The sequence below is a fragment of the Eptatretus burgeri genome, chromosome 15, assembly GCF_056783735.1.
Source record: "Eptatretus burgeri isolate ZD-2024b chromosome 15, Ebu_testis_v1, whole genome shotgun sequence".
NCBI classification, from domain to species: Eukaryota; Metazoa; Chordata; class Myxini; order Myxiniformes; family Myxinidae; genus Eptatretus; species Eptatretus burgeri.
Genome location: NC_140975.1, coordinates 65648433 through 65674353, shown reverse-complemented (window position 1 = coordinate 65674353; position 25921 = coordinate 65648433). Strand labels below are relative to the sequence as shown.

General features: G+C 41.0%; 1 protein-coding gene and 1 long non-coding RNA gene across 2 annotated transcripts in view; both read left to right on the top strand.

Annotated features, from left to right (window-relative positions):
• Positions 1-25921, top strand: part of LOC147012366 (uncharacterized) — a 49162-nt gene that overhangs the window by 13514 nt on the left and 9727 nt on the right. Inside the window, exons 2-3 of the long non-coding RNA XR_015051586.1 lie at positions 17686-17836; positions 19912-19977. This is a non-coding gene — a long non-coding RNA (uncharacterized LOC147012366). The remainder of the gene's footprint in view (positions 1-17685; positions 17837-19911; positions 19978-25921) is intronic.
• LOC147012367 (uncharacterized) lies at positions 10725-12425 on the top strand. Its single transcript, XM_085856387.1, has one exon. The coding sequence runs from the start codon at positions 10725-10727 to the stop codon at positions 12423-12425; it is 1701 nt and encodes a 566-aa protein (XP_085712513.1).

The following is a 25921-nucleotide window of genomic DNA, read 5'->3' as shown; positions in this document are numbered from 1 at the left end:
TGCATGCAACAGATACAGACATAATTATGCTGTGTATATATCACTTCTGCTGCTTTAACACATTGCAAGAACTCTGGATACAACGGCAGAATCAATACCTACCTATTCATGAGCTGGTAGAAGTGTTGAGCAAGAAGTACCAGAAAGATCCTCTTGATGTCGCAGCTACACTTCTGTGCACATATGTGTTGTGTGGATGTGACACAGTGAGCTACCCATTCAGAAGGGGAAAAAGAAGAGCGGCACAGGTTTCTCTGGGACTGATAGGAAACCTTCGCCACCTTGTTGATTTTGGGATAGATAGTGAAATGGCAGCAACAGAATGTGTCATTGATGAGGCCAGAGTATACTGGACTGCTCTGTATGGCCAAACAGGGTTCAGCTGTTTGGATACCCTCAGGCAGCATATGTTTGTCTCTTCAAAATTAGACCTTAGGTCACTGCCAGCAACAGAAGATACGTTTTACTTCCTTGTTTTAAGAGCATTGTATCAATTGCTTCTGTATAGACGTGCAAATCTCAGTGACCGAGCACTTCCTCCAGCCACAACATTTGGCAGAACCCTTATCAATGGAAAACTGGTCCCAATTCTCATGTCTAAGCCAGCCAAGACAAACATAGACAAAACTGTGTCTTGCATGTGCAAATTATCCAAATGTCTGAAACGATGTTCATGCAAAAAGGCTGCTGTGCCTTGCTGAGTGACATGCATATGCCTTGGTCAGAGAGGTTCATGTGGTGGAGTTGTTTAACAGTGACTCTTCCTCTGAAGAGGATGTTTAATGTCACAATATTGTGTTAATTCATTTCTAATTTTATCTTCATTAAAACCATGGCATGTAAAAGTATGTTCTTGTTCCTGACCCCGTTGATAGTCAAGCATTTCTGAGTTACATAAATCTTTTGTTGTTTGACATATAACCTTGTCAATTGTAGGTAGGTTAAATCTACACCAATTGTGATATAGGTAATGAACTCCTCTTTAATATGAGGGGTCATTTGTGTATATAGGTTTAGTGGTTATGATTTTAGGACAATATGAATTACCCCAACCCCATCCTACATCTTCGCTTTTGCCAACATTTTGTTATCAGAGGGGGCTCGCAAAAGTGCTGACTGTGTTGTTGCGCAAGAGTTTCACCATTGCCAACATTGGTTTTCATATACTCAAAGGGTGTCTCTTTATGAAAATAAACTCTCTGTGGTTTATTTTTGCGGTGTTTGTGGATTATTTTATCGGTGTTTGTAGATTGTTTTTGCGGTTTTTGTGGATTGTTTTATCGGTGTTTGTGGATTATTTTATCGGTGTTTGTGGATTATTTTATTGGTGCTTTTTCAGATTATTTTATCGGTGTTTGTGGATTATTTTTGCGGAGTTTGTTGATTATTTTTGCGGTGTTTGTGGATTATTTTATCGGTGCTTGTAGATTATTTTATTGGTGTTTGTAGATTGTTTTATCGGTGTTTGTAGATTGTTTTATCGGTGTTTGTGGATTATTTTATCGGTGTTTGTGGATTATTTTATCGGTGTTTGTGGATTATTTTTGTGGCGATTGTGGATTCTCAGTGATGTTGATGTATTTGAAAGCAGATCTGTACTGTTACTCTGCTGCAGGGAACAACATGTCATGCTCTCAAATGAAGCTCAAAATCTGTAAACATACATAAATAAATAAAAACATGATTGTAATCTGTGTATTATATTTATTATCGTCATTAATATATATATATATATATATATATATATATATATATATATATATATGTATATATTATTCACTAACCACATGACCAGCCTGCAGCACATCTGGCTTTTCAGCAACCCCTGGGATTGCAGATGTCCCGGCATTAGCTATCTTAGTCGCTGGATTCGGACAAACTCATGAGAGGAAGAATAAAATCATAAATGTTTTGAACAGAAAAAAATAAGTTTCTAAAATGTGTTCCTTCAGTCTTCTTTTTTTTATTGGAGTCTGCATTGTAAAATAATAACATATTGTTCATAATATTGTTATTATATGCTTGGTTCGTCATTCATACATATTTATTGTGAAAATTTAAATCATACACTTCCTACGATTTTATTTTGCCCAAGATTTTCATCTTTCTGCCATGTCACACCATCTTTACTCCGACAATTTTTCTATTCCCACGTAAGTCTCATGCAAGCCTCATTCTTCATTAATACGAGTATTGTTGTTGGAACATGAATAAGGGGTGATGGATATAAGATAGGTTTGTTATGCCATAAGTAAATATTTACTGGAAACATATGGTATCTGTGTAAAAATGATGTCTCATGTCGAAGTCTGTATGAGGAGATGATAATTGTGACCCCCTCCCCTCTCTGTATGAGTCTAAAACCCCACCATCACCCCTCCCCCCTCCTTGATTCCTTCCTAAACCACTACATCATTCCTCTGTGATCTATCTTGGTGTTTTATTTCTAAAGAAAGTGTTCAACAGCCCACTCCAAACACCGAGCAGATCCCCTCAGAAAACGAGCATGACGCAGGATCCCAGCAGTGGTGGTCGTGTCACAGCATGAGCCATCCCAATGAGTGCACAGCCGCAGGATGAATATGAACGGAGGGGTGAGGAGACACTAGAATGGTTGAAGAGAATGGAGTTGAGATTTGGAGTGTGACAGTTGGTAGTTAACTTGGTGGGAGAGTTTGTAGTGAGCAAGTATGTGGAGACGAACTGAACAAGGAAGCTCAGAGAGTTTTCACAAACCACTTCTCATGGAGGCGAGAGCTTAATCGAGCTTGTGCGAGCATGTCAAAGAAGCCCGCTGATGGAGCCTGACACAGGTGCGTCGAGAACCTTCTCTCTTTCCCTGTCGTTCCTGCCACACACCAGTCATTAGTGTTCCATTTTATCCGCATGGACTCACGGACCTCATGCAAGCCAATGCAGGGGGAAAAGGTTCCATGTCTTTGTCTCATCTTTGCCCCAGTCTGAGATATCAGTTGTGTAAGTGACTAAGTTAACTACATTAAGCTGATTGAGTTATCGTGTGTGTGTGGGAATTTATAGTTCTGTACATTAATTGCGATACATGCTTTCTCTCTCTCTTCCCTGTTCTCCCCATCCCATTATTATTTCTTAAGCCTGTTTTTCATCATTGGTGCGTGGCCTGGTATGTGTCTCGTGATTAGGATTATAACCATGGCATGAGCAAGTCCAAGGAGATTGGGAATTGGTGCCAACCCTCTTTAGAGGGTTTTCAAATCGTTATATGGTTCCTTGGTGTTGCTCGCCCCCAGCATCTTGAATAAACTGAGAACCGATGACAGTGGAAGATTCTCATTAGTGTTTTCTGTGTGCTGAAACTAGAAGCAAAGATCTATCGGCTTTCCCAGCAGATTTCATATCGTCTCTTTGAACGGTCCGTTACTGAATTGTTGAGCATTTGGGTTGCGAATTTGACATCCGGTCCACTCAGCGGTCCATCATTACAGTATACTGTAATGGTCACCAGTTTCGGACCAGTTTCCTGATCCCAATTCTGACAAACCAATGTATGAACAGAACGTAGCACTGTCATCCTCTGTAACAGTGTCACACTACCTCATTCTTTATTCTGCAGATACTTTTCTTGGACCTGTCATCATTTCAAAACTGCTTTTTGATGCATGATCAAGGGCCTTTGAAGAATTAAACAGGGGGCAATGGTCAGGGTCGGGGGAGTATCAGGGGGTGGCATTGGAAAGCAGACTTGAAATCCTGCTGGGGAGAGCTCGAGACAACAGACTTTGGAGAGAGTTCCAATAGTGAGAAAATTGAGGTGAGCGTGAAGTTTAGATTTTGAGAGGGTAACGAGGAAAGGATTCTGGCCGAATATGAAGCTGTTTTTTTTGGTGAAGAACGTGACTAATGTGAAAGATTTTTGCATCAATGAGTACATTGTCCTTCGGATGGGATGGGCAGCTGGCTATCCCACCTGCAGGCATTTCCTGTATGTGACTGGGCCATTGTATGCTGGTTTTGTGGCAAAATTTCAAATGATAGTCTGGTGTGTAATACCTGGAGGTCACTGGATCAGCAGCAGAGACACGCCGCAGTGGTGATACAATCAGCAGGCCACAATGAAAAATGAATTGCATTTATATTTTTGATTTGACTTGATGTACCGCACTTTTTGGCCAAGAAACTGCTTCGGTAATATTGAACCTGCCTCTGTGCAGAACACCAGAATATGAATACTATACTCTTTACATGGCATTGGTGCTACCGAAACAGTTTCTTGGCAAGGGTTATTCTGGGTGGTTTGCCATTGCCAGTCCATGCTCTATCTCTATCAATGCAAATGCTGAGCACCGAGCAAGGAATTTTGAAGGAAACGTACCATTTTGAAGTCTTTGGTGTGACAATGACAATGATAATGATAAGGAGTTTAGTGTGTGACAATGATAACATCCATTTTCGAAGCTTAGATGGATGTATCTAATGCAGGGGTACATCCTTGGGACCTCGTTCGTTGGAGCTCGATTGTCTGGGCTTGGCGGTCTAATTGTGTCGGGATCCACTACACAACTTACCAACAGGTTTTGTCTCAGTATTCCCTCCCTAGTCTGGGAAGAATGCAGAAAATCATTCCACATCACATTCATCGTAAAAATTTCATAAACTTCAAGTTAATTTGTAACATCCCCCACCCCCCCCCCCCCCATTAATATATCCACAAGGATCCTCAGGTGGACTGCCAAAATCCTTGAATTCTGTTGGAAAACACACCGTTTTAAGAATAGTGCTTTTCCTTACTTATAGTTAATATTTTAAATGAAAAGTGGATTCAATATTATCAGAATTAGTTTCGCTCCATTACCTTTGTTTTTTTTTATAACAACAATCCATTTCTTTTTGTCTTATTTTCTTCTATTTTAATGATGTAATCCACATGAAATTCTACATCATGTTTCGATATGTGGAATTGAAAAAAAACATCTATATATTAATACTGAAGGACCAATTTTGTGCTCCTCCTAGCGGTCGCGTCACGTTTTTCTCGGTACTGTGACCTGGACTGAAATAGACTTCGTACCTGTAAGAGTGCATCGCACATAGTGGCAAGAGTCAAATTTCAACTCTGAAGCAGAATAAACACTTTTCGTTTTACATTCGTTTACATGGCAACGTGTGACGTCACCGCTGAGAGGCGTCAGGACGTCATGACATCATCGGTCATTCGCTGACGTCATTACGTCTGTCGTCGACAGACCGTCACCGCTGAGAGGTGTAATTCCACTCCTCGAAAATAGCGTCTGCCATGTAAAAACCCTCTTCTGCACATGCTGACCACCTCAGAATGTAAATTTGACACAAAAAACGTAACAAGAAACATTGTATCTTCAATATATTAAAACTGAAGGACCAATTTTGTGCTCCTCCTTGCAGTGGCGTCACGTTTTTCTCAGTACGGTGACCTGGACTGAAAGAAACTTCGTACCTGTAAGAGTGCATCGCACTTAGTGGCAATAGTCAACCTTCAACTCTGAAGCAGAATAAACACTTTTCGTTGAGACGTGGCAGGGAGTGAAGAGGCGGGGCAGGAGATGAGACGGGGCGGGGGATGAAGAGGCGGGGCGGGAGATGAAGAGGCAGGGCGGGAGATGAGACGGGGCGGGGGATGAAGAGGCGGAGCAGGGAGTGAAGAGACGGGGAGGGAGATGAAGAGACGGGGACAGGGAGTGAAGAGGCGGGGGGTAAGGTAGGCAAATTTTTGGGTGGGGGTAAGCAAATTGAAAGCGGGAGATGGGGGGGGGAAATTGGGTGGCGTCTGGGGTGAATTAGGCTGGGTTGAGTGTGAGGGGGTGGACAGGGGGGCGGGGGCAAGTCGGGCGGGGAGTGAAGAGGCGGGGCTGGGGTAATTACATTTTTGGGCGGGGTTAAGCAAGTTGAAGGCGGGGGGAATGGGGCAGGGACAGGGGATGAGTAGGCGGGGACAAGCACGCCCTGTTCAGTCCATGTCCCTCGAGTGTGGGTGAGCTGGTGAGGGTGGTTGAATGAACAGATTCCGTCTGTGATGGGGTTTCGGCTAGTTTTATTATTATTACTGTTTGATATGTAATGCAAGTATAAACTCAATGAAACTGGAGAGAACGAGACAATCGAGTCTTTTCCCGAACTTGGTATATTTTTATGAATTCATTCTAACTTCTTCATTTACTTTTCTCTTCTTCTTCAATTACTATTCTTTGCTTTCAGTGCACATTTTGACATCAGGAGCATGGCAATAAGGAGTAAGGCTTTAGAGGCCTGCGGTGTTTAAGAACTGCAAATATATATATATATATATATATATATATATATATATATATATATATATATATATATATATATATATGTACATACATACATACATACACATACCAGTAAAGGTGCCCGTCTTGGACGGGCGTCACTGGCAACATAATGGTAAAAGACAGATAGCACGAATGTATTTTAAACAATATATTACATCATTTTTATCCATTGATTATCATTCAGGTTTTCCCCTTCGACTGTCCCACAGTAGCTCCACTTCGATGACATTACCACGTAGTTTAGTGACTACACAACGTGTTCCATTCGTGAGTTCTGGAGGATCCATAGAGCGCATTAAAATTACAGGGCACCCTACTTTAAAGTGATCCAAAAGGCCGGATCAGTTTCGTCTACATATTCATATCTTGTAGATTTTAGCTGATTCTGAAACTGTTAACAGCATGTCGATCGGATGGTTCTGTGATTTTCTACGGTAGTAAACAGAAGTACGACTTAAGCCTGTACGCCACTATGCGGAGACCCGAGGACCTAATATTTCACAACAAACTAAAAACTCACGAAATTTGAAGATATTTTAAATAAACAATTTATTATAATATCAATTAAATATCATTTTTATCCATCGATAATATGAATTGTTCTGTACAGCTATAGTTGTTCTCCTGGTATCTGCGTATCCATCCACGATCTGTGTTCTAATGAAGTGCAGTCGGAATAATAAAAACAGCACCGTGCGGGAGTGTAGGTAATCTCTCCAAAGCTCTCGGAAAGCCTTAAAATGCATCACAATCGGTTTGATTGTGAACAGATATACGGATGGACGGACATCGAGACCACTTTTATGAGGTCATCATGAAGGTACCGCTTGATATTACGCATTGAAATAGAGATATGAATACTCAAGTGAGTTTATTATATGTCTATGATTGATAGCTTATTGACAGCTCAATAACATGAGCAATTTACTATGGCGTATAGTGATTAATAATAACATACTCTACAAAAGGTTTTACGAACTCATCTTAGTGGTCCTCTAAAAAATGGGAAACATTTTAAATTCTTTTTTGTACAATAATTCCTCCCATTTTGCAAATGGAGAACATGAACTGTTTAACTACCATAATCATCAAAACGAATTTTGAGGAGCCTCTGAAGGAAGACAATAAATCATTACTATATATGTCAAAGCTTGTTTCATTTCATGCAGTAACAAAAATCTGATGGTGGAACAAAAAAAGGGGCGTGTGGAAATATATATATATATATATATATATATATATATATATATATATATATATATATATATATATATATAATTCGTTTATATTGGTGCCGTTCTCAGAACCGCATGTATACAACAGATGGGTGTCCCAAGACAGTTATTCCATTAATATATGTGTAGATAGTCCCCTTCGTTTGATAGTGGGACAACAAGGGAGTGCATTGCGATGATCTAATAGCTGGGGTTGCAAAATAATTTTCTTCTTCATTTCGTCCCCACTCTTCTTCTTTTCTGATTATTCCTGAGGTAAATCAGCCACGTGCGCCTTCGCTGTAAGGTGGGGCCTCGTGGAGGCCAGCGCGAGCGGCGCCGCAGTGGGGAAACTGCAGCGCCGAGTCATGTGGTGTGCTTGTTGGTGCGGGATTATCGACTCGAGCTTCCGATGATCTGGGGAAGATTGCGGGTTACATTAAAAAGACATGCGAATAAATACCTCTTAAGAGGCTGCACGAATGGTTTTTTTTACACGGCACGGGAAACACGGCCAGCACGATGCCCACGCTGCACAAAACGCGTATGGAGGCCAATAAAGACGACTCCACGCCATGTTTGGCAGGATACGAGTGTGCGAGTAAAAGCGACTTGTTCCTTTTCAGCCTCAATATCCGACACATATTGGTGTTCACCCCGCGCACATGCTAGCGGAGTCGTGTGAATGCGACCGCTGGCCACGTGTGTAATGGCGGAACCGCGCACACTGTATGGAATTTACTCAAAAGCAGACACGTATGCTGCTCGTGAAACGTGCATGGATTTATCCATGGCGATGTACCTTCGGTCCTCGCTGGCAGCAGCGGATTCTCCATGGATGGTGAACCTCTTCTCGTCTCTATGGCCAGCGAAGCTGCGATCGAGCCGGGGAATGTACAGTGCGGGCAAGGTTGGCGTGCGCATAATGAGCGCATTGATCGACGCTGGTCGAACGCCTGAGCGGGCATTCGGGACCCTCGACCGATCAACCGGGCAAGGCCCGGGGTTTTTTGCAGGATGATTCACGTGCCAACTTCAGTGTGGGCGATTCTTGTCATGTCGTGGGGTCGGAGCAAAATATGTTCGCTGTCTGGGATGGCCTTGCTGGAAACGAAGTTAGGCGGTTTCCGGCCCAAGATGGCAGGCCACGTGAGGGGTCAGGGCCAATCGGAACGCTCAATTCAGGTGCTGACATAACGATTCGGGGTGGCCCCTCCCCCAGAGCTGCAAATCCTATAAAGGTCGGAGAAGTCCCTCCGTCTCTCTCTTGCTTTTTGAGTTTCTCCACCACTCTCTCGCCTCGCCTCGTCGACACCGCCACGACCTGCCTCCTGCTGCCCAGACTCCACCTCCTCATCTCCGCCCACACGACATCGACCCCACCCGCCTACCTGGTCCTGCCTACTACTCCGTCCTCGCACTCTGGACTCCATCCCTTCTTGACCCAAGCTCCTTCTTTACGGTGCCCAATTCCTGGTTCTAAACTCCCTCTTCATCGGGTTTTCTGTGTGTGTGTGTGTGTGTGTGTGTGTGTGTGTGTGTGTGTGTGTGTGTGTATGTGTGTGTCGGGGCGCCTGTCTGCCTGAGTAAGACTTCAGAAGATCGTTATTATTATTGTTATTAATTTCGCATTAAGTCTGCTCTGTGTCCCCTCTTGAAAGTTGCCTGTTTATTTGCTGCACCACACCTCTCTCCCCTATCTCTGCACAACCCACCCCAATAAATCTTCACTGTGCCACATATCTTTCCTCACCCCCTGTTAATAAATTATCATTAGGAATGTTCCTAGCTCGTCTTTGTGGTTTCTTTCATTGATCCAGCATGGTCCGAATCATAGTTTAGCCAGAACTTTATTCCCAATGATCCTTTCCTTTAGCCGGTACGTCCTTGGCAGTGTCGCTCGGCTGCATCCAATCCGGAAGAGTGATCCGGTTTGGACAAGGTGTACCGAGGGCGTGTTCCCCGGTAATTAAACCACGTGATTAATTAGGTAACCTGATTAACCCATAGACGGGAGGAACCTAGGTCATGCGGTTGCGTTATTGGCGTCCACGGTCGGTTAAGCAACCCGCTGCGTCACGGAATTATCCGTGTGCGATGGCCTTCAATTCCGGGGAGTCTTATGGGAACAGAGATAGTGTCTTCGAGTGGTCTTCTCACCCGACTCCCCCGGCCCGCAACAATATGTTATCCTATTCGTGCTGTAAAGAGTGTGTGCAAAGTTCTGTTACTTTTGGAGTTACCTCCTCACAATTTTGGAGAATGAAAATTTAAACCATCTCAATATGCTCATTTTTGGAGGTGCATCCTTTGAACCTCATGTTGGAGTGATTCACCTGTTGGGTTTCATCATGCCAGAGTGATTCAACTTTTGGGTTTCATCATGTTGGAGTGATTCACCTGTTGAGTATCATGTCGGAGTGATTCACCTGTTTGTTGGGTTTCATCAAGTCAGAGTGATTCACCTGTTGGGTATAATCAGAGCTGCTTCTTTGTTTCACCCTCATCAACATGTTTTTGGCGTAACAAACATGACATTATTCGGATGAACTTTGCTGATTTTCATTGGGTGTTTGTTCTTGTTCTTTTCATTTTCATGTATTTGGGGTTTACACAATACCCTAAGTGGTGGTTTTTTAAAAATTATTCTTCTTTATTCGTTGCAAGCCATGCATCAGCCACACGACTAACCTGCAGTACATCTGGCTTCATTACAACCCATAGGACTGCAGTTCTCCCAGCATTAATTAAATTATCTGAACCTCTGGAATCACCAAAACATAGACAAGCAACAAGCATGAGATTTGCTTTATTATGATGTAATTATTATAAAAAGATGAATAATAAGATGAAATTAAAATATGGGTTAAAAAAGAGGAAAACTTGAAAAAACAAATTCTCGGAGAACCACAAAAACCCAAATAATTATCCCAAATTAATATATAAATCCAAAAATCATTGAGGATGAACAATTTAATATCATTACCAGATGTACTTGATATACAACTTGTTGTTTAATTATCATGTTATTAAGCTATTTATACCTTATTTAATTTTTTGAGAATTAAAATTTGTTGCTGCAGGTGTCAGAGTTTGTATAATCCACACATATTAAAATGGGAATAAAACACAAAGATAATATAATGATAAACCAAAACATTAGTGGTGAATTACAATTTGAAATTATTAAACTAAAAGCTGAATGGGAAGAAAAAACAATACTTCATCTCTTCCTAATGGAGTGCTTGATAAAGTAACACAACTCACAAAGCTGAGTCTACACAATAACCAGCTCCAGTCTCTCCCGAACGGAGTGTTTGATAAACTAATGCAACTCACAAAGCTGAGTCTGTCCCAAAACCAGCTCCAGTCTCTCCCTAACGGAGTGTTTGATAAACTAACACAACTCACACAGCTGAGTCTGTCCCAAAACCAGCTGCAGTCTCTCCCTAACGGAGTGTTTGATAAACTAACACAACTCAAAGAGCTGTATCTGTACAAAAACCAGCTCCAGTCTCTCCCTAACGGAGTGTTTGATAAACTAACACTACTCAAAGAGCTGTATCTGTACAAAAACCAGCTCCAGTCTCTCCCTAACGGAGTGTTTGATAAACTAACACAACTCACACAGCTGAGTCTGTCCCAAAACCAGCTCCAGTCTCTCCCTAATGGAGTGTTTGATAAACTAACACAACTCACACAGCTGAGTCTGTCCCAAAACCAGCTGCAGTCTCTCCCTAACGGAGTGTTTGATAAACTAACACAACTCAAAGAGCTGTATCTGTACAAAAACCAGCTCCAGTCTCTCCCTAACGGAGTGTTTGATAAACTAACACAACTCACACAGCTGAGTCTGTCCCAAAACCAGCTCCAGTCTCTCCCGAACGGAGTGTTTGATAAACTAACACAACTCAAAGAGCTGAGTCTGTCCCAAAACCAGCTCAAGTCTCTCCCTAACGGAGTGTTTGATAAACTAACACAACTCAAATTGCTGTGGCTGAACCAAAACCAGCTCCAGTCTCTCCCTAACGGAGTGTTTGATAAACTAACACAACTCACACAGTTAAGTCTGTACAATAACCAGCTCCAGTCTCTCCCTAACGGAGTGTTTGATAAACTAACACAACTCAAAGACCTGTATCTGTACAAAAACCAGCTCCAGTCTCTCCCTAACGGAGTGTTTGATAAACTAACACAACTCAAAGACCTGTATCTGTACAAAAACCAGCTCCAGTCTCTCCCTAACGGAGTGTTTGATAAACTAACACAACTCACACAGCTGAGTCTGTCCCAAAACCAGCTCCAGTCTCTCCCGAACGGAGTGTTTGATAAACTAACACAACTCAAAGAGCTGAGTCTGTCCCAAAACCAGCTCAAGTCTCTCCCTAACGGAGTGTTTGATAAACTAACACAACTCAAATTGCTGTGGCTGAACCAAAACCAGCTCCAGTCTCTCCCTAACGGAGTGTTTGATAAACTAACACAACTCACACAGTTAAGTCTGTACAATAACCAGCTCCAGTCTCTCCCTAACGGAGTGTTTGATAAACTAACACAACTCACACAGTTAAGTCTGTACAATAACCAGCTCCAGTCTCTCCCTAACGGAGTGTTTGATAAACTAACACAACTCACACAGTTAAGTCTGTACAATAACCAGCTCCAGTCTCTCCCTAACGGAGTGTTTGATAAACTAACACAACTCACACAGTTAAGTCTGTACAATAACCAGCTCCAGTCTCTCCCTAACGGAGTGTTTGATAAACTAACACAACTCAAAGAGCTGAGTGTGAGGAGCAACCAGCTGAAGTCTGTTCCTGTCCCTTCTCTTGTGAAAGGCAGTACCAGTTCTGATGAAGAGTTAAATTATTCACTCCTACAAAACTCGGTGATACAGGTTTGATTATTTCATTCCTTCTGTATGAAATAATGATGAGTAAATTAATATCCAATAAATTAATAAATGTCCTTTTAAACAATTTTCAACATTAATCTCTTCAAGACAAACCTTGAGACCGTTTTTGAAAAGATTTTGTGATCAGCTCAATGGGCCTGATTACATCATTCGTTGTTTTATTTTCTTTTTCTATCTTCATTCTGTCTCCTTGTCCTTCACTCCATAATAATTTGTACATTGTCAATGTGTTTTGTGTTCACCCTCATGTTGATGCCCATCACAATCCCATGTGTTTTTGTGGTGTCTATTGTGAATCATTCACATGATTTTGAAAGGTCGTATGTCTGTTATCAGAGAACAATTCAAACATCATGATTACAACACTCATTAAGAATCTCATGTTAAAAAAAAAATATATATATATATATATATATTTCAGATAGATCCACGACAATCCCTCCCAAGTTGTGTGCATCCCAGCTGATATACAATATTCCTGGAGTGCACTGGAAGTAGTCCTTGGCCTGATCTTTGATGAAATCCCAGCACGTTTTAGTGAAGGTAACAGTGAGTTCATCGGGGCACCGCTAGATCGAGATCCTAAAAAGCAAAAATGTTCCCCAAGTGACACACACCACCCCGAGCAGGTGCCATGAACATAGACGTTGTCGAATCGGAATTCTGTTTGTCCATCAATTTATTCAGACACAGATGAACTCCTGGAGGAGTAAAACATTGTTTACCTCGTGAGGACGAAAGACCATCCGGAGGGTCCATGGAGCAACGCCAAGTACCATCACAGCCATGGAGCGTACTTTCATCTTTGTAGCTTCGACATCAGACCTTCGACTTCTCCACTCTCACCATCCACGAGACGAAGGATGTTTCATTCCCACAAGGCACAGCTCATTCACCTTTAGAATCCGATCTTACCTGTACGTTTCACGATGAATGGAAGGAAACGGTGATGAGTAAATTTATATCCAAAGGAAAATGTCGGTGATAGCTCTTTTGACGCTTCCAGAATGCTGTAAGTTCAGAAATTTTGAAATATTCTGATGTTATTAACGAATAATGAGAACAATACAGGATGAACAAAACGATATTGTTTTCTTAAAATGTTACACAATATCGTATTTTGTTCTGAAAAATTATCATCATCACGGCACTCCCTCTTTATTGATGAAGTCAAGGAAATAACCAAGTCCTGTGGGGATCCTGGATTGTCCGATGAGGGCGATGCGGTGGGAGATATCCCAACTACACACATCACACGTGAAGTCCGCAGGACAGGAAGACTGAAGATCTTCTTGTTTCATCATTTCTCTTTTTTTATGTTTTATTTATTTTATTTTATTTTTAATAAATCGAGGATAGATCCTTGGCAGTCTGTTTAGTTTTACTCCTGTTTAGTTATTTTTCCTGCAGAAATCTTTCCTCCATTATTGATCAAGGTACGCCAAGTTGAGGAATGGCAAGCCGTAATCCCCCAGTTATCAATGTTGATGATTTTAGGTGACTTGTATATTTATATCTCAGCTTGGGCCTCCCTTGATTTCTTTCCTCCTCTTTTTTTTGATTTCATAGACCATACTCTGTAGTGTGTCGGTGCTGCTGAAGCAGTTTCTTGGAAAGTGTTGTACTGGCTGATTTGACCTTCCATTCCCAGCGTTGTTTGTCCATTCTCTATCTTTATGAATGCTCAGCATCAAAGAAAGAAGCAGCACAAACCATTTTAAAAGTCTTCAGTATGACTCGGCCAGGTTTGACCCTCTGACCACCCAGGCTCAGAACGGATGCTCTAAACATTATGCCACTGGGTTTGATGCCCCTCTTATAGTTGAGCATTCTTTGTACATATATCGTCCTTTGGGAATGTGTGGCCAATCCACCCCAACTTCGTTTTTAATAAGACAGTCTCAATACTGTCCATTTTTGTTCTTCACAATACTTCCTCATTCATTCGATGATCTTTCCAGGAGACGCCCAAGATCCCTTTGATATGGTGTGGTTGAACTTTCCTTAATATCCGTATTTGGTGCTTGTACAAGGTCCATGATACTGCTCAGTAAAGAAGTGTACTCAGGACAACAGCTTTATAAACTTCACATTTTGTAACTGGTTTTACACCATGCTCCGATCAGACATGTTTCTCCAGTTTTCCAAAAGCAACAATTGCCTTTCAGATCTTCTCATTTAGTTCTGCTTCAAGAATATTATTCTTTGGTTCTGGGTTCTGTGAAAAGAGCACCTGTAGTCAGGCAGCTTAGGACCACTTTTCCATGAAATGGGAAAACCCGGACAAAAATGCCAAGTTTTTTTCCAGGTAATCTTTAGGTTCATAGCTTTAACTTTTTGCTCAGATCCACCGAAATGGTGCATGCTTGGTGATTTTACAAGATAAAATATTCTTTTTGTCTTAACCCCCTAAATACTGAAGGGGTTACAATGTATCCTCCCCCACATTTTGTATCATAACATTTGGCGACCAGCTTAAGCATTCATCGACAAACATTCTGACACCATAACAAGTAAATATGCATGGTTTGATGTTTTGGTTACCATTGCAATTGAAAAGTAAAATACCTTCCTAAAATTTCCATGTTTTTAGAAATTAAAATTTTAAAAGGGAAACTCATTCCGTTCATCACTTTTTGTCGTTATATTGGATGCTGTGTTCTTTCACATATCATTTAGAAGATGATGCACATAATGCAACATTGCCATATTGCTTTTCCTACATTTGTGTTGTTTATTTTGGAGCACCATCATAAAGTGACCTAAATACATAAGAATAACTCACTACGACTCTTCTGGTGTCCAACACTCAAGGTCAACACCTGGCAGGCAGAGCAGATCTCGATGCCAAGGATTGTTGTGGCCCTCTTCTCTCATTTATACATTGTGAAGCGGCACAAAGAACGTGATATGGACATATTTTTCAAACTTGAGAATCACCCAAACACCCCCATTTAATGGCAGCAAGCACTAATCTGCCAGCAACGATTTCATAATCGTAGTAATCGCAGGTTCATTGGATGTCGTACGCAGATATATACACAAGGAGTGGTTTTCATACGGAAGCCTTCGTCCATTTATTCATTCCCAAAGAAGCTTCGAGAAAGTTCTTTAATCGCACCGTGAAAGCTGCGAAGAGCTCCGAAAGCTCCGTGAAAGCTCCAAAGAGCTCTGAAAGCTCTATGAAACTGCAAATAAAAGGAATAATATTATTTTGTGACAACAATACTTCAGAAATGCGTTACAGTTCCACGATAAATCAAATATTATTAATCAAACGAACAGGAAATCGACCTCAAATGGTATCAAAATACGTGGTGCAAATGGCACGAATTTATGTGACGTGCAATGCATTCACATAAAAACGTGTACAAAATACATTCCAATCTTTCTTACTACTTGAAGTCTCACAATCAGCTCCATAGAGAGATCTACTGACCACTTTAATCCTCCTAAATGAGTCATGCTTGTATGTCGATAAAACGTAGAATGGTCCTGGTCACACAGATGGTCTCATGACTCGATATGATCCTCGCAACGCAGGAAAGCTTGACAACACAATGTCAGCTTCACAGAAAGTTTAAACTTTTGGCTTCCCAGAATGCATCTGCATCCGTTCTGAGCTGAGCCCAGGACATCAATGGTATTGTAAATCTTTACTAACCGACAAATGTCATGACTAACATTACACCCCCATCTTTATCAGAGAGGGAATAGCTATGCCTGGGGGAGGGGGGGGGGGAATCTGATCTTCTTACCTGTTTGGAATAGGATACTCAAGTGGAACCTCCAACTTCCTTTGATGTCACGGTCCTATATGGTGCTGCAGTTGTGCACCTCCTTCCCATGTGTTATGTCATAGCATGAGATGATTATGCTACCGATGCATTTCTTCCCGACATGGTGAAGCAATTGGAGAATTCTGAAAGAGTTGACGTCGTCTGGGACACTTACTTCACAAGCAGCATCAAAGAGTGGACAAGAAAGAAAAGGGATAAAGGCATTCGCTGGAAGTTGGCTGGTATGACCAAGGTCTCTGAAAACTGGCAAGACTTTCTGCGTGACCATACGAACAAGCAGGAACTCTTTGCATTAATCTCCAACAAGATTGTAAGCACGTACTTCCCCCCAGACAAAGCAACTGTCATAACATCCAGTCAAAGCTCAGTTAGCAGAGGAACTAATCATTGCATGCAAATATGCAACCATGAGGAAGCAGACTACCAGAATACCGAATCATCTGCAAGATGAATTCATGAATAGTTACATGACATACTTCGTTCATACTGGGGATACCGATGTTGTCATCATCTTGATTGGCAAATTCTTCCACCTGCTCATCATGCGTCCAGCTCCACATACATTGGTGACTTTTGGAAAAGGGATGAACTGTCCTACCCCGACATCACTGAAACCTTCGCCTTCACGACCATGAATCCACACACACTCAGCTGAACGTTGATGCTCGCCATTATAAACTCTTGGAATGCTATGCAGTGGTCCTCCAAGACAAGGCCAATCACCGTACTCTCTTAATGAAACACAGAAGCAGATGTTGTGCCAGAAGAATAAATCAATGGAAAACATTCCTCCAACTCAAGACATTATGATTGATTTTGTAACTCACAGGTGGGTTTGACAGATTTATTGCATCTCAGGGAATCCCATTATTTCCAGGGGTTTATGCATTTTATGTGAAACTGTTTTGTCGTTTAAAGTACTGTCAGACCACGATATTCGCGGATTTGCTCTTTGCGGAATTTTTCATAAATCAGGAACCCCCAGGAACCTACCCCTCCCCCCCTCTTCCCATTGAAACGATGCATAACATTTGCAGCTTCGTCATTCTCTGATTTGTGGAATTTTTCATAAATCAGGAACCGTCGGGAACCTATCCCCCTTTGTCCCATTGAAAAAAATTGCGGTGTCAACATTCACGGTATTTTTTGCAGGTCACCAACCGCTGGGGACCCATCCCCCATTTTTTCCATTGAACCAATGATTCGTGGATTCGCGATTCATGGCATTTTCCAGGAACTTAACTTAATTTTTTAATTGTGTCTGAAAGGAAGTAGTAATCCTCCTGCTGTATTCCTGATTTATGTGCATGTGCCACGTTTGCATAAGTACTTTTGTTTGTGAACATACAAGGACGAAATGTAACAAACGGGTTAATTTACAGGAGGAATCTATCGATCCGTTCTTCCCATCACTCCAACTGCCTCTTCATTCTTCTTATTGTTTTCAGCTCACCTGGAATGTAGTACCGGCGACATTATGGGATGGCGCATCATCCCTCCATCAGTCCGTCTGTCTGTACGACAACAAATACTTGCAACTTCTTCACTGAAACTACACACACGATTTTGATGAAACTTTGCCAGAACCTTGATCACCCTGTAAGTACCAAACGTTGTTCATGGCATTAAAAATATCGGGCCATAAGGAGGGCGATGGGGGTTGCCCCCAAAATATGTATTTTCTTTCTTCTCAGAAACTACACATGTATTTCTGATGAAACTTGACCACAACCTTCATCACCTGCGATGTACCAAAGTTTGTTCACGGCATTAAAAACAAAATCCATAGGTTCGTACTTTCTTCTTGGTTTCATATTTCATGGATCATCCACGCCAAACAGTGGTTCTCTGATTGTCTTATCCAGCTGCTCCCAGGCCTAGGTGTATTGCCTCTATGTTTGTGATGTTCCGCATCGCCATTGAACTCACCCAACAGAAACAGCCTTTGTGTGACCAACCGCCAAACTTGGTTCATTTATTTAACCATATTTGGGGGATCGTAACATGTTAATTGAATACAGTTTAGATTATTAAAAGAATGCAGTGTAAATTCAAACGTCGTTTTGGTCATTTGTGAGGGTCACAGACCACTTAACATTCGCCTGACCACTCGAGTAAGGACGGGAGAGATGAGTCTGACCCATTGACGTGACAATATTCTGAACACAATGAATGAGGTTCCACTGATCCCATCTCTCACTTTTAAGAGGTTACAAGTTGAATTGAAAAAAATTGAACTTTAAGAATTTATTTTATTACTTACGAAATCTTTAGGTTTCGTAAGTATATTGATGACTTCCGTCCTCTGTTTGTGTGTTTGTTTGTTTGTGTGTGTGTGTTTGTGTGTTTGTTTGTTACTTACGAAATCGTATATTGATGACTTCCGTCATCTGTTTTTGTGTGTGTGTGTGTGTGTGTGTGTGTGTGTGTGTGTGTGTTTGTGTGTGTGTGTGTTTGTGTGTTTGTTTGTAGGCACGATAACTCGAGAACGGAGGAGGCTACCAATGTCAAATTACACCACGTGATTCAGGAGGGTGATGGCTAGTGCTGATTAGATTTTGGTCAAAATCGGTCAAAGGTCAAGGTCACAGTGAGGTCAAACATCCAAAACATTCGATTTTTGATGGTTTGGTACAGAATCATCGTAGAAACTTCTGGTTTGCGTCGCTACCTTCTCCAGAGACAGCTTTTATTAGACAAGGTCAGAGGTCAAGTTGACGATTTCGTAAGTACTAGTCTATGACTGCTTGTTTGTTTGTTTGTTACTTACGAAATCTAAGGATTTCGTAAGTATATTGATGACTTCTGTTTCTGTTTGTTTGTTTGTGTGTTTGTTACTTACGAAATCTAAAGATTTCAAAAGTATATTGATGACTTCCGTTTCTGTTTGTTTGTTTGTTTGTTTGTTTGTAGGCACGATAACTCGAGAACGGAAGAAGCTACCAATGTTAAATTACACCACGTGATTCAGGAACGTGATGGCTAGTGCTGATTAGATTTTGGTCAAAATCGGTCAAAGGTCAAGGTCACATTGAGGTCAAACATTCGACGTTTGATGGTTTGGTTGAGAATAATCGTAGAAACTTCTGGTTTGCGTCGCTACCTTCTCTAGAGACAGCTTTTATTAGACAAGGTCAGAGGTCAAGTTGACGATTTCGTAAGTACCAGTCTATGACTGCTTGTTTATTCATTTCAGGGTTGTTGGTTGTCCTGTTTATTGGCACAATTATGATCCTCAATTATGATGTTTACCCCGTGTAGCCCACCCCATCCCTCGCCCTTCCACAGATATCCTATTGTCGTTGTTCCGCACTATTATTTGCTTCCCTCCCCCTCCCCCTCCCCTCTTGTATGCTGCCTTGTTTTATGTTTCTGTGTATCAGCTCTTGCACGAGACTCGACCTGGTGTGCAAAATAATCATAATAATAATAATAATAATAGTAATAATAATCATAATATGATTTGAGAAATGGTTCTGGGCCTTCTCTTGAAACCACCATGATCCTGAAGGGTGGTTTAGAATGTTCTTGTGAATTCCTGGATTTCTCTCCATCTTGGAAGAAACAGCAATGGATACGTGTCGATATATAAGGATGTTGTGTTAAATTTGAAGTGAAATTGAGGTCGGTGTGGGTTCAAGGATGACGTATTTTGTGTGTTTCTTCATGTACAGGTTGTGATTTTGGAAGAAGATGTGCATTAACGACTGCTGGATCCATCTCTGATCCATTTCACAGAGGTATGAGCAGAGTTCAAAAGGCTGAAGAAATGAGAAACATGCCCAACTTGATATTTTACAAAATAGTATTTGTTAATTTGAAATAAATTGCTCCATTTATTCTCCAAAAAGTCTCTGTTAGTAAAATAGAAGTTTTCAGATTGTTCATGTCATCTCAGCCTGTCATCCTCCTGAGGTAGGTAAAATGAGTTTCAGCTGATTGGAAACAGGGGGCATTGCATCAGCAGCACAGCTGTGCCCCCAGAAAATGATGCAGCCAAGCAGCCACATGCTGCACACAAATAAATAAGTATCACAACAGATATTAGCCAAAGGGGGACAGATCTGTTCTGTAGAGCATGATCCGGCTGCTGTAAGCCACAGTCATAAAGGTTATGGCTGATGTTGAGGCCCAAGAGTTTGATTGAAGGAACTTCTTCAAGGGGATTAAGAAAGTAGATAGGCGGCTTGCCAGACGGTCCTTTCAGAGAGAGACTGTAAGTGTGTTGGATTTCTCAGGATTGAGAGACTCATTCCAAGTGTTTGACCAGCTCGTGATTCTTTCAAGATCTGAAGAGAGGGACAAAGCTGCAGCCCACCGGTCTGAAGGAGGAGGGATGTGACGGCAGAGGGTGGACTCATCAGCACATGGATAAAGAGGATTTTTCCTAAATCAGAGTGATCATTGATGAAGATCAGGAATAGGACTGAGCCCAGAAGACTTCCTTGGGAAACTCCACCCCTGACAGGAAGGTCGACAGGAAAGATGAAAGGATCCTTTGAGAGCTGCACTTTGGTAACAAGAATGGAGAAAGTCAGTTCACCAAGTGTGGAGCAAGGTTGAGCAATTGGTTCCCTCTGTCTGTCCTTCAACAGCTGTCAGTCTATGATCGAGGAACGACTTAATTTCAATCGAATCATATATTTTGAACACTGTATAACACGAATGGAAGCACAAATCACAACACAGACCTCCAGTTTCGCAGTACTTTGGCTCAGGATTTGGCAAATTGTACGGAATCTCGTCCCGATCGCAAATGCGCACAGAGGAGTAAGGAAACTGTTTGAGACAGGCAGACAAGCAAAATTGAAAATCATTCCAAACTTGTTTTTAGGGACATTATAAAGGACACATACAACAGGCATGAATAACTAACATTACGTGTTAAATAAGGTGGTGTAAAAGACGGTGCATCAACGACGGTAAACTTCCGAAATAAGTTTATCTTTTTTGTTTTACTTTTTCTACAGCCTTTAATATCTTTATTTTATTTCAATTGAATTATACATATGAACTGTGGAACACAAATCGACGCTCTTCCAAAAACCTCCAGTTTAGCTGTCCTTGGAAAAAATATTATGACGTTTTATGCCATCTCGATCAATCACATTTGCTGCTCGTGCTATCAGCATTGGGGAATATCGAGATTCCAACAAAAATGAGGCTCTTCGGAAATATAGATCATGTTCATAAATGAGAAGCAAGAGTTTAAAAATCCCGACCCATGTCCTTTGTTTTTAAGGCCACGCTAGTTAAGGTGTTCTATGAACTCTCCAGTAAGAGTCGTTTTGATGGATTTCTGAAATGGTTTGATGTGATTTTGATGCAAATCATATTTTGATGTTTTTTCTGAAAGAATGCATTGTTTTATCCTTCATTTCTCTTCTGGAAGAAGTATGGCACCACCGATTGCTCTTGTGGTTGCAATGTTCACATTTTTTCCTGAATGGATGTGAGTTTGGATTTGAAGATGCTGGTTGGACTTGTTATCCAAGTTTTTCCTCTTTGAACTCAATTCCAATTTGTGTTGTAACTTTCCTTGGAAGGATTTTCTCTGACATACCATCATTATTATTATTATTCCATACAACCGTGGTGTAAATCTGTGGATCAAAGTTTTGTGACAGTGTGTTGTGTTTCTCAATTAAATTTTGTGCAACTGAAGCTTCAGCACACAAATGTAATTATGGGAAATGCTGTGACAAATCTTTTTCATAAGAGTGAGAACTTAAACATTCTTCATCGAAGTGAGAGACACTCACACCAAGAGCAATACGTTTTATAACAGCAATCCTTCCATGATGATATATTTCACAAAACAAAGGCTGTCGTGTGCCTGTATTTTTGAAAGTTTAATTATTGTCTCATGTTTATCAAACCAAAGAATGTGTTCTGGCTAAATTCAAACCAATACTATCGGAATAAAATGGAATTAAGAATGAATACAGACAGCACCAACCTCTTCACAATCAATAGTAATATTTGAATTCCAATTTTGATTTTAAAATTATTTACAAGGAAAGAAAAAATTTCACAAAAGATGAAGTCTCTTCCTGATGGAGTGTTTAATAAACTCACTGAACTAACGGGGCTGTATCTGGATGACAACAAGCTTCAGTCCATTCCGAGTGGAGTTTTTGATAAACTTACACAGTTGACAAGTCTTGAACTGGATCGTAATCAGATAAAGTCTCTCCCCATGGGAATCTTTGATAAACTCACAAAGCTAACACGTCTGGAGCTGTACAGCAACCAGCTGAAGTCTTTTCCTGACTCCACGTGAAACTTGGATAACAAATTCATTTAAAAACAGAAACTTTTACTCTGAACATAATTCATACAGATAATGTTCATCCATGAATACAAAAATAAACTTTGAATAATAGTTGATATATTCCATCAGATGAACCAGAAACACAAAACACCAATAAATACAAAACATTTCCGAAATAGATGACCTTCGTGTGGTTAAAAAAGATGAAAATCATAAGGTGATACATCTGGACAACATGGGGAGTAGTTTAAGATTTTGTAATGCATCTCTGCAGTGGTACCTATATCCTGGAAGGACTTTACCGATGTAAATATCAAGGACTCAAAATGCTTTGACAGCATGACATATTATTCACCGTACTTGTTTCACAATATATGCTAAATTTGGTCACGACCCCTACATTGTTTACAAACCATGTTAATACAGTAAACCCGAAGATATCAAAATGGTTACGTTCCTGGAAAATGGCGAAATATTCAAGCCCTCGATATTTAAGGGTTTACTGTAATCCTCTGGTGGTCTGCAAGCTTGGGTTTCCACCTTTTTGTGCATCTTGTGGCACCGTGTGAGTCTTTTGTAAACATTTAGGGGTCGTGACCTTATTTAGCATCTCTGGTGAAACAAGTTTGTTGAATAGTATGTTGTGCTCTCAAAACATTTTAAGTCCTTGAGATTCTCAAATTCATGAGTGGTTCATCAATTCCGAAAATGCAAAACATTTTCACTTAGTGACTGTATTCTAATATAACTCTGTGAAGAAAGCGCAGCGCCCATCACCCCCACCCCCATCAACAATCCTTCTTCGTCTTCTACACATTTCTACCACCCAGCATTGTGTATAAAGTTATATATTTTTGATGGACCTTGGTTTCTCCACAATCATGATCATGTGGTTATCAACATGAATATTATGTAGAATTTAAATATGTTTTTTTATTTTACCTTTTTGGAAGGGAATCCTGGTTGAGAAGATAAGGTACCAAGTGATTTGTATTGACTGATTGAATCTCATCAATAATTGAATGTTTTACAGAATGAAATGTTTAATAACATGTTTATCAACTAATGAAGCCACATCTGAACCAAAACCAGCTCCAGTCTCTTCCTCGTGGAGTGTTTTATGGACTTACCAAACTCAAACTCCCTAAACTCTTTAAGTGGTTGCTGTTCATATATTCAAACTACCCAAACTCTTTTCCTTTTCTATATATTGAACAAACAATATACTTCACTCTTTGTGGTTAATATTTCGATAAACATAATTAATATAATAACGTTTATGCTAATACAATCAATCCTGTTCATCTTGATGTCATCAGTTCACATTCATCAATGTTTTTATGCCTCCTCAGTCGAAGTTTATATTCATAATAAATCTTTAATAAATTCTCTCAACATTAGAATTTAAATATATACCCTGGCCTGCAAAAGTACTCACCCCCTCCAAAGTTTTCATCTTTTGATGCCACCTGAGCTGATTTCATGACTGGTGCCACTTCAGCTTATCAAATCAAATTTAATGTATGGAGTCTTCACAAACTACTCCAACGTGAGAAAGCTCAAAAAAATGTGGATAAAATGTGAATAATTAAATAAAGAGAGAAAATCAGATGATTCTCAGTTGCAGAAGTATTCAAACCCTTTGCCTAATAAACCCTAAATCACTTCAGGAGAAAAATATTTATTTGAAAGGTTACAAAATAATTGCAAGAGGTTTCACCTGTTACCTGTTTGTAATCAAGGTCAGAAATTACCTGTATGTAATCAGCAGTTTAACTTAAAAATTAATCTCCCCTACTTATCTAAGGAGTTTTAAGATGCAACTCACTTGGTCAACCAAAAAGGCAAAAATGAAGATGAAGGAGCTTTCCAAATAAGCCAGACATAAAGTGGTGGAGAAGCACCATTCAGAAGAGGGTTATAAGAAGATTTCAAAGTCACTCATCATCCCTTTGAGTATGGTGAAATCCATCATTAAGAAATGGAAGACGTATCATACCATTCAGACTCGACCCAGATCAGGTTGTCAATCCAAACTCAATACCTGGGCGAGTAGGAAACTGGTTCGGGATGTCACTGTCAATCCAACAATGACTTTGAAAGATCTGCAAGGCTGTATGTCCGAGATAGGGGTCAGCGTTCATCAATCAACAATATCCCGTTCCCTTCCCTTTACTTCACAAAGTTGGCCGAAATAGACAAGTGACAAGAAAGAAGCCATTTCTGAAAAAAAAAGGTCAGGTCAGGTATGGTAGTATGCGCCTGAGCAACACATTGATGCAACCACTTTCCGCTGGTACTCCAAGGATCTCTGTCTAGCCATCCTCCAAGCAGATGCCTGGCCCATCCCCATCTCCTTGAGATGCCAACCAACCTGCTGCAACCATGAGGCATGTGGTCGGCCTATTGACCGCCTCCACTCATGAGGCTTCCTCGCTGAGAGAATCTGTTGAGCAGGATCAGTGTCAGGAAAACGAGCCACATGTCGATAAAGCCACAGCTGAGGCTCATGGACTATGCAGGAAACAAAACTCATTTCAGTTTCTCTCAACAACCACTCGTTTGACACAGTGTCCAACCAGCTATAACCAAGGATTCTCCGAAGAGACCCGGTATCAAAGGAATTAAGTCTTCATTTCAGATCCATGGTCAGAGTCCAAGTCTCACATCTGTAGAACAAGACTGGTAGCACCAAGGACCCGAAGACTCGTACTTTTGTCCTCATGCAAAGGTATCAACAGTGCCACACCCCATGATCGAGTGACTCCATGACTCCCCAGGCCCGAATCAGACATCTATTGACCTCTGGCTCACAGCCATCAGATACATAAATATCACTGCCAATGCAGGTGAGTCTCCCTGTGTCCTCAACATCCTCACCACAAACAGGTACAGACAAGATAGAAGCCATTTCTTCCATGAAAGCATCCAAGATGTCATTGAAAGCTTGGAACTTAGTTTTGACCCAGGAAACCCGTAATCCCAGAGGCTCTGACTCCTCATTCAGCATCTTCCGGGCCCCCAAAAGGACATTCAGAGTCTCTCCAAAGATGCCTGCATCAATTGAGAAATCAAGGTAAGAAGTTATGACATTCCCAAACGATGCACCACAACTTGATCGTTCCAACATCTTCCCCAGAAAGCAGTCCATGCAAGTGTTAAAAAGTGTGGGGGCCAGAACACACCCCTGACAAACTCCAGTAACAACTGGAAATAAGTCGGAGATGGCATCACCACATTTCACAGCACTCTGAGTGCCAGCCCACGGTTCAGACATCAGATTGATCAGTTTTGGTGGCACCCCATGAACACCAATAATTCTCCAGAGGGCATGCCGATTCATTGAATCAAACACTTTGCAGAGATCAACATAGGCTGCGAGCAGCCTCTGCTGAAACTCTCACCTGCGT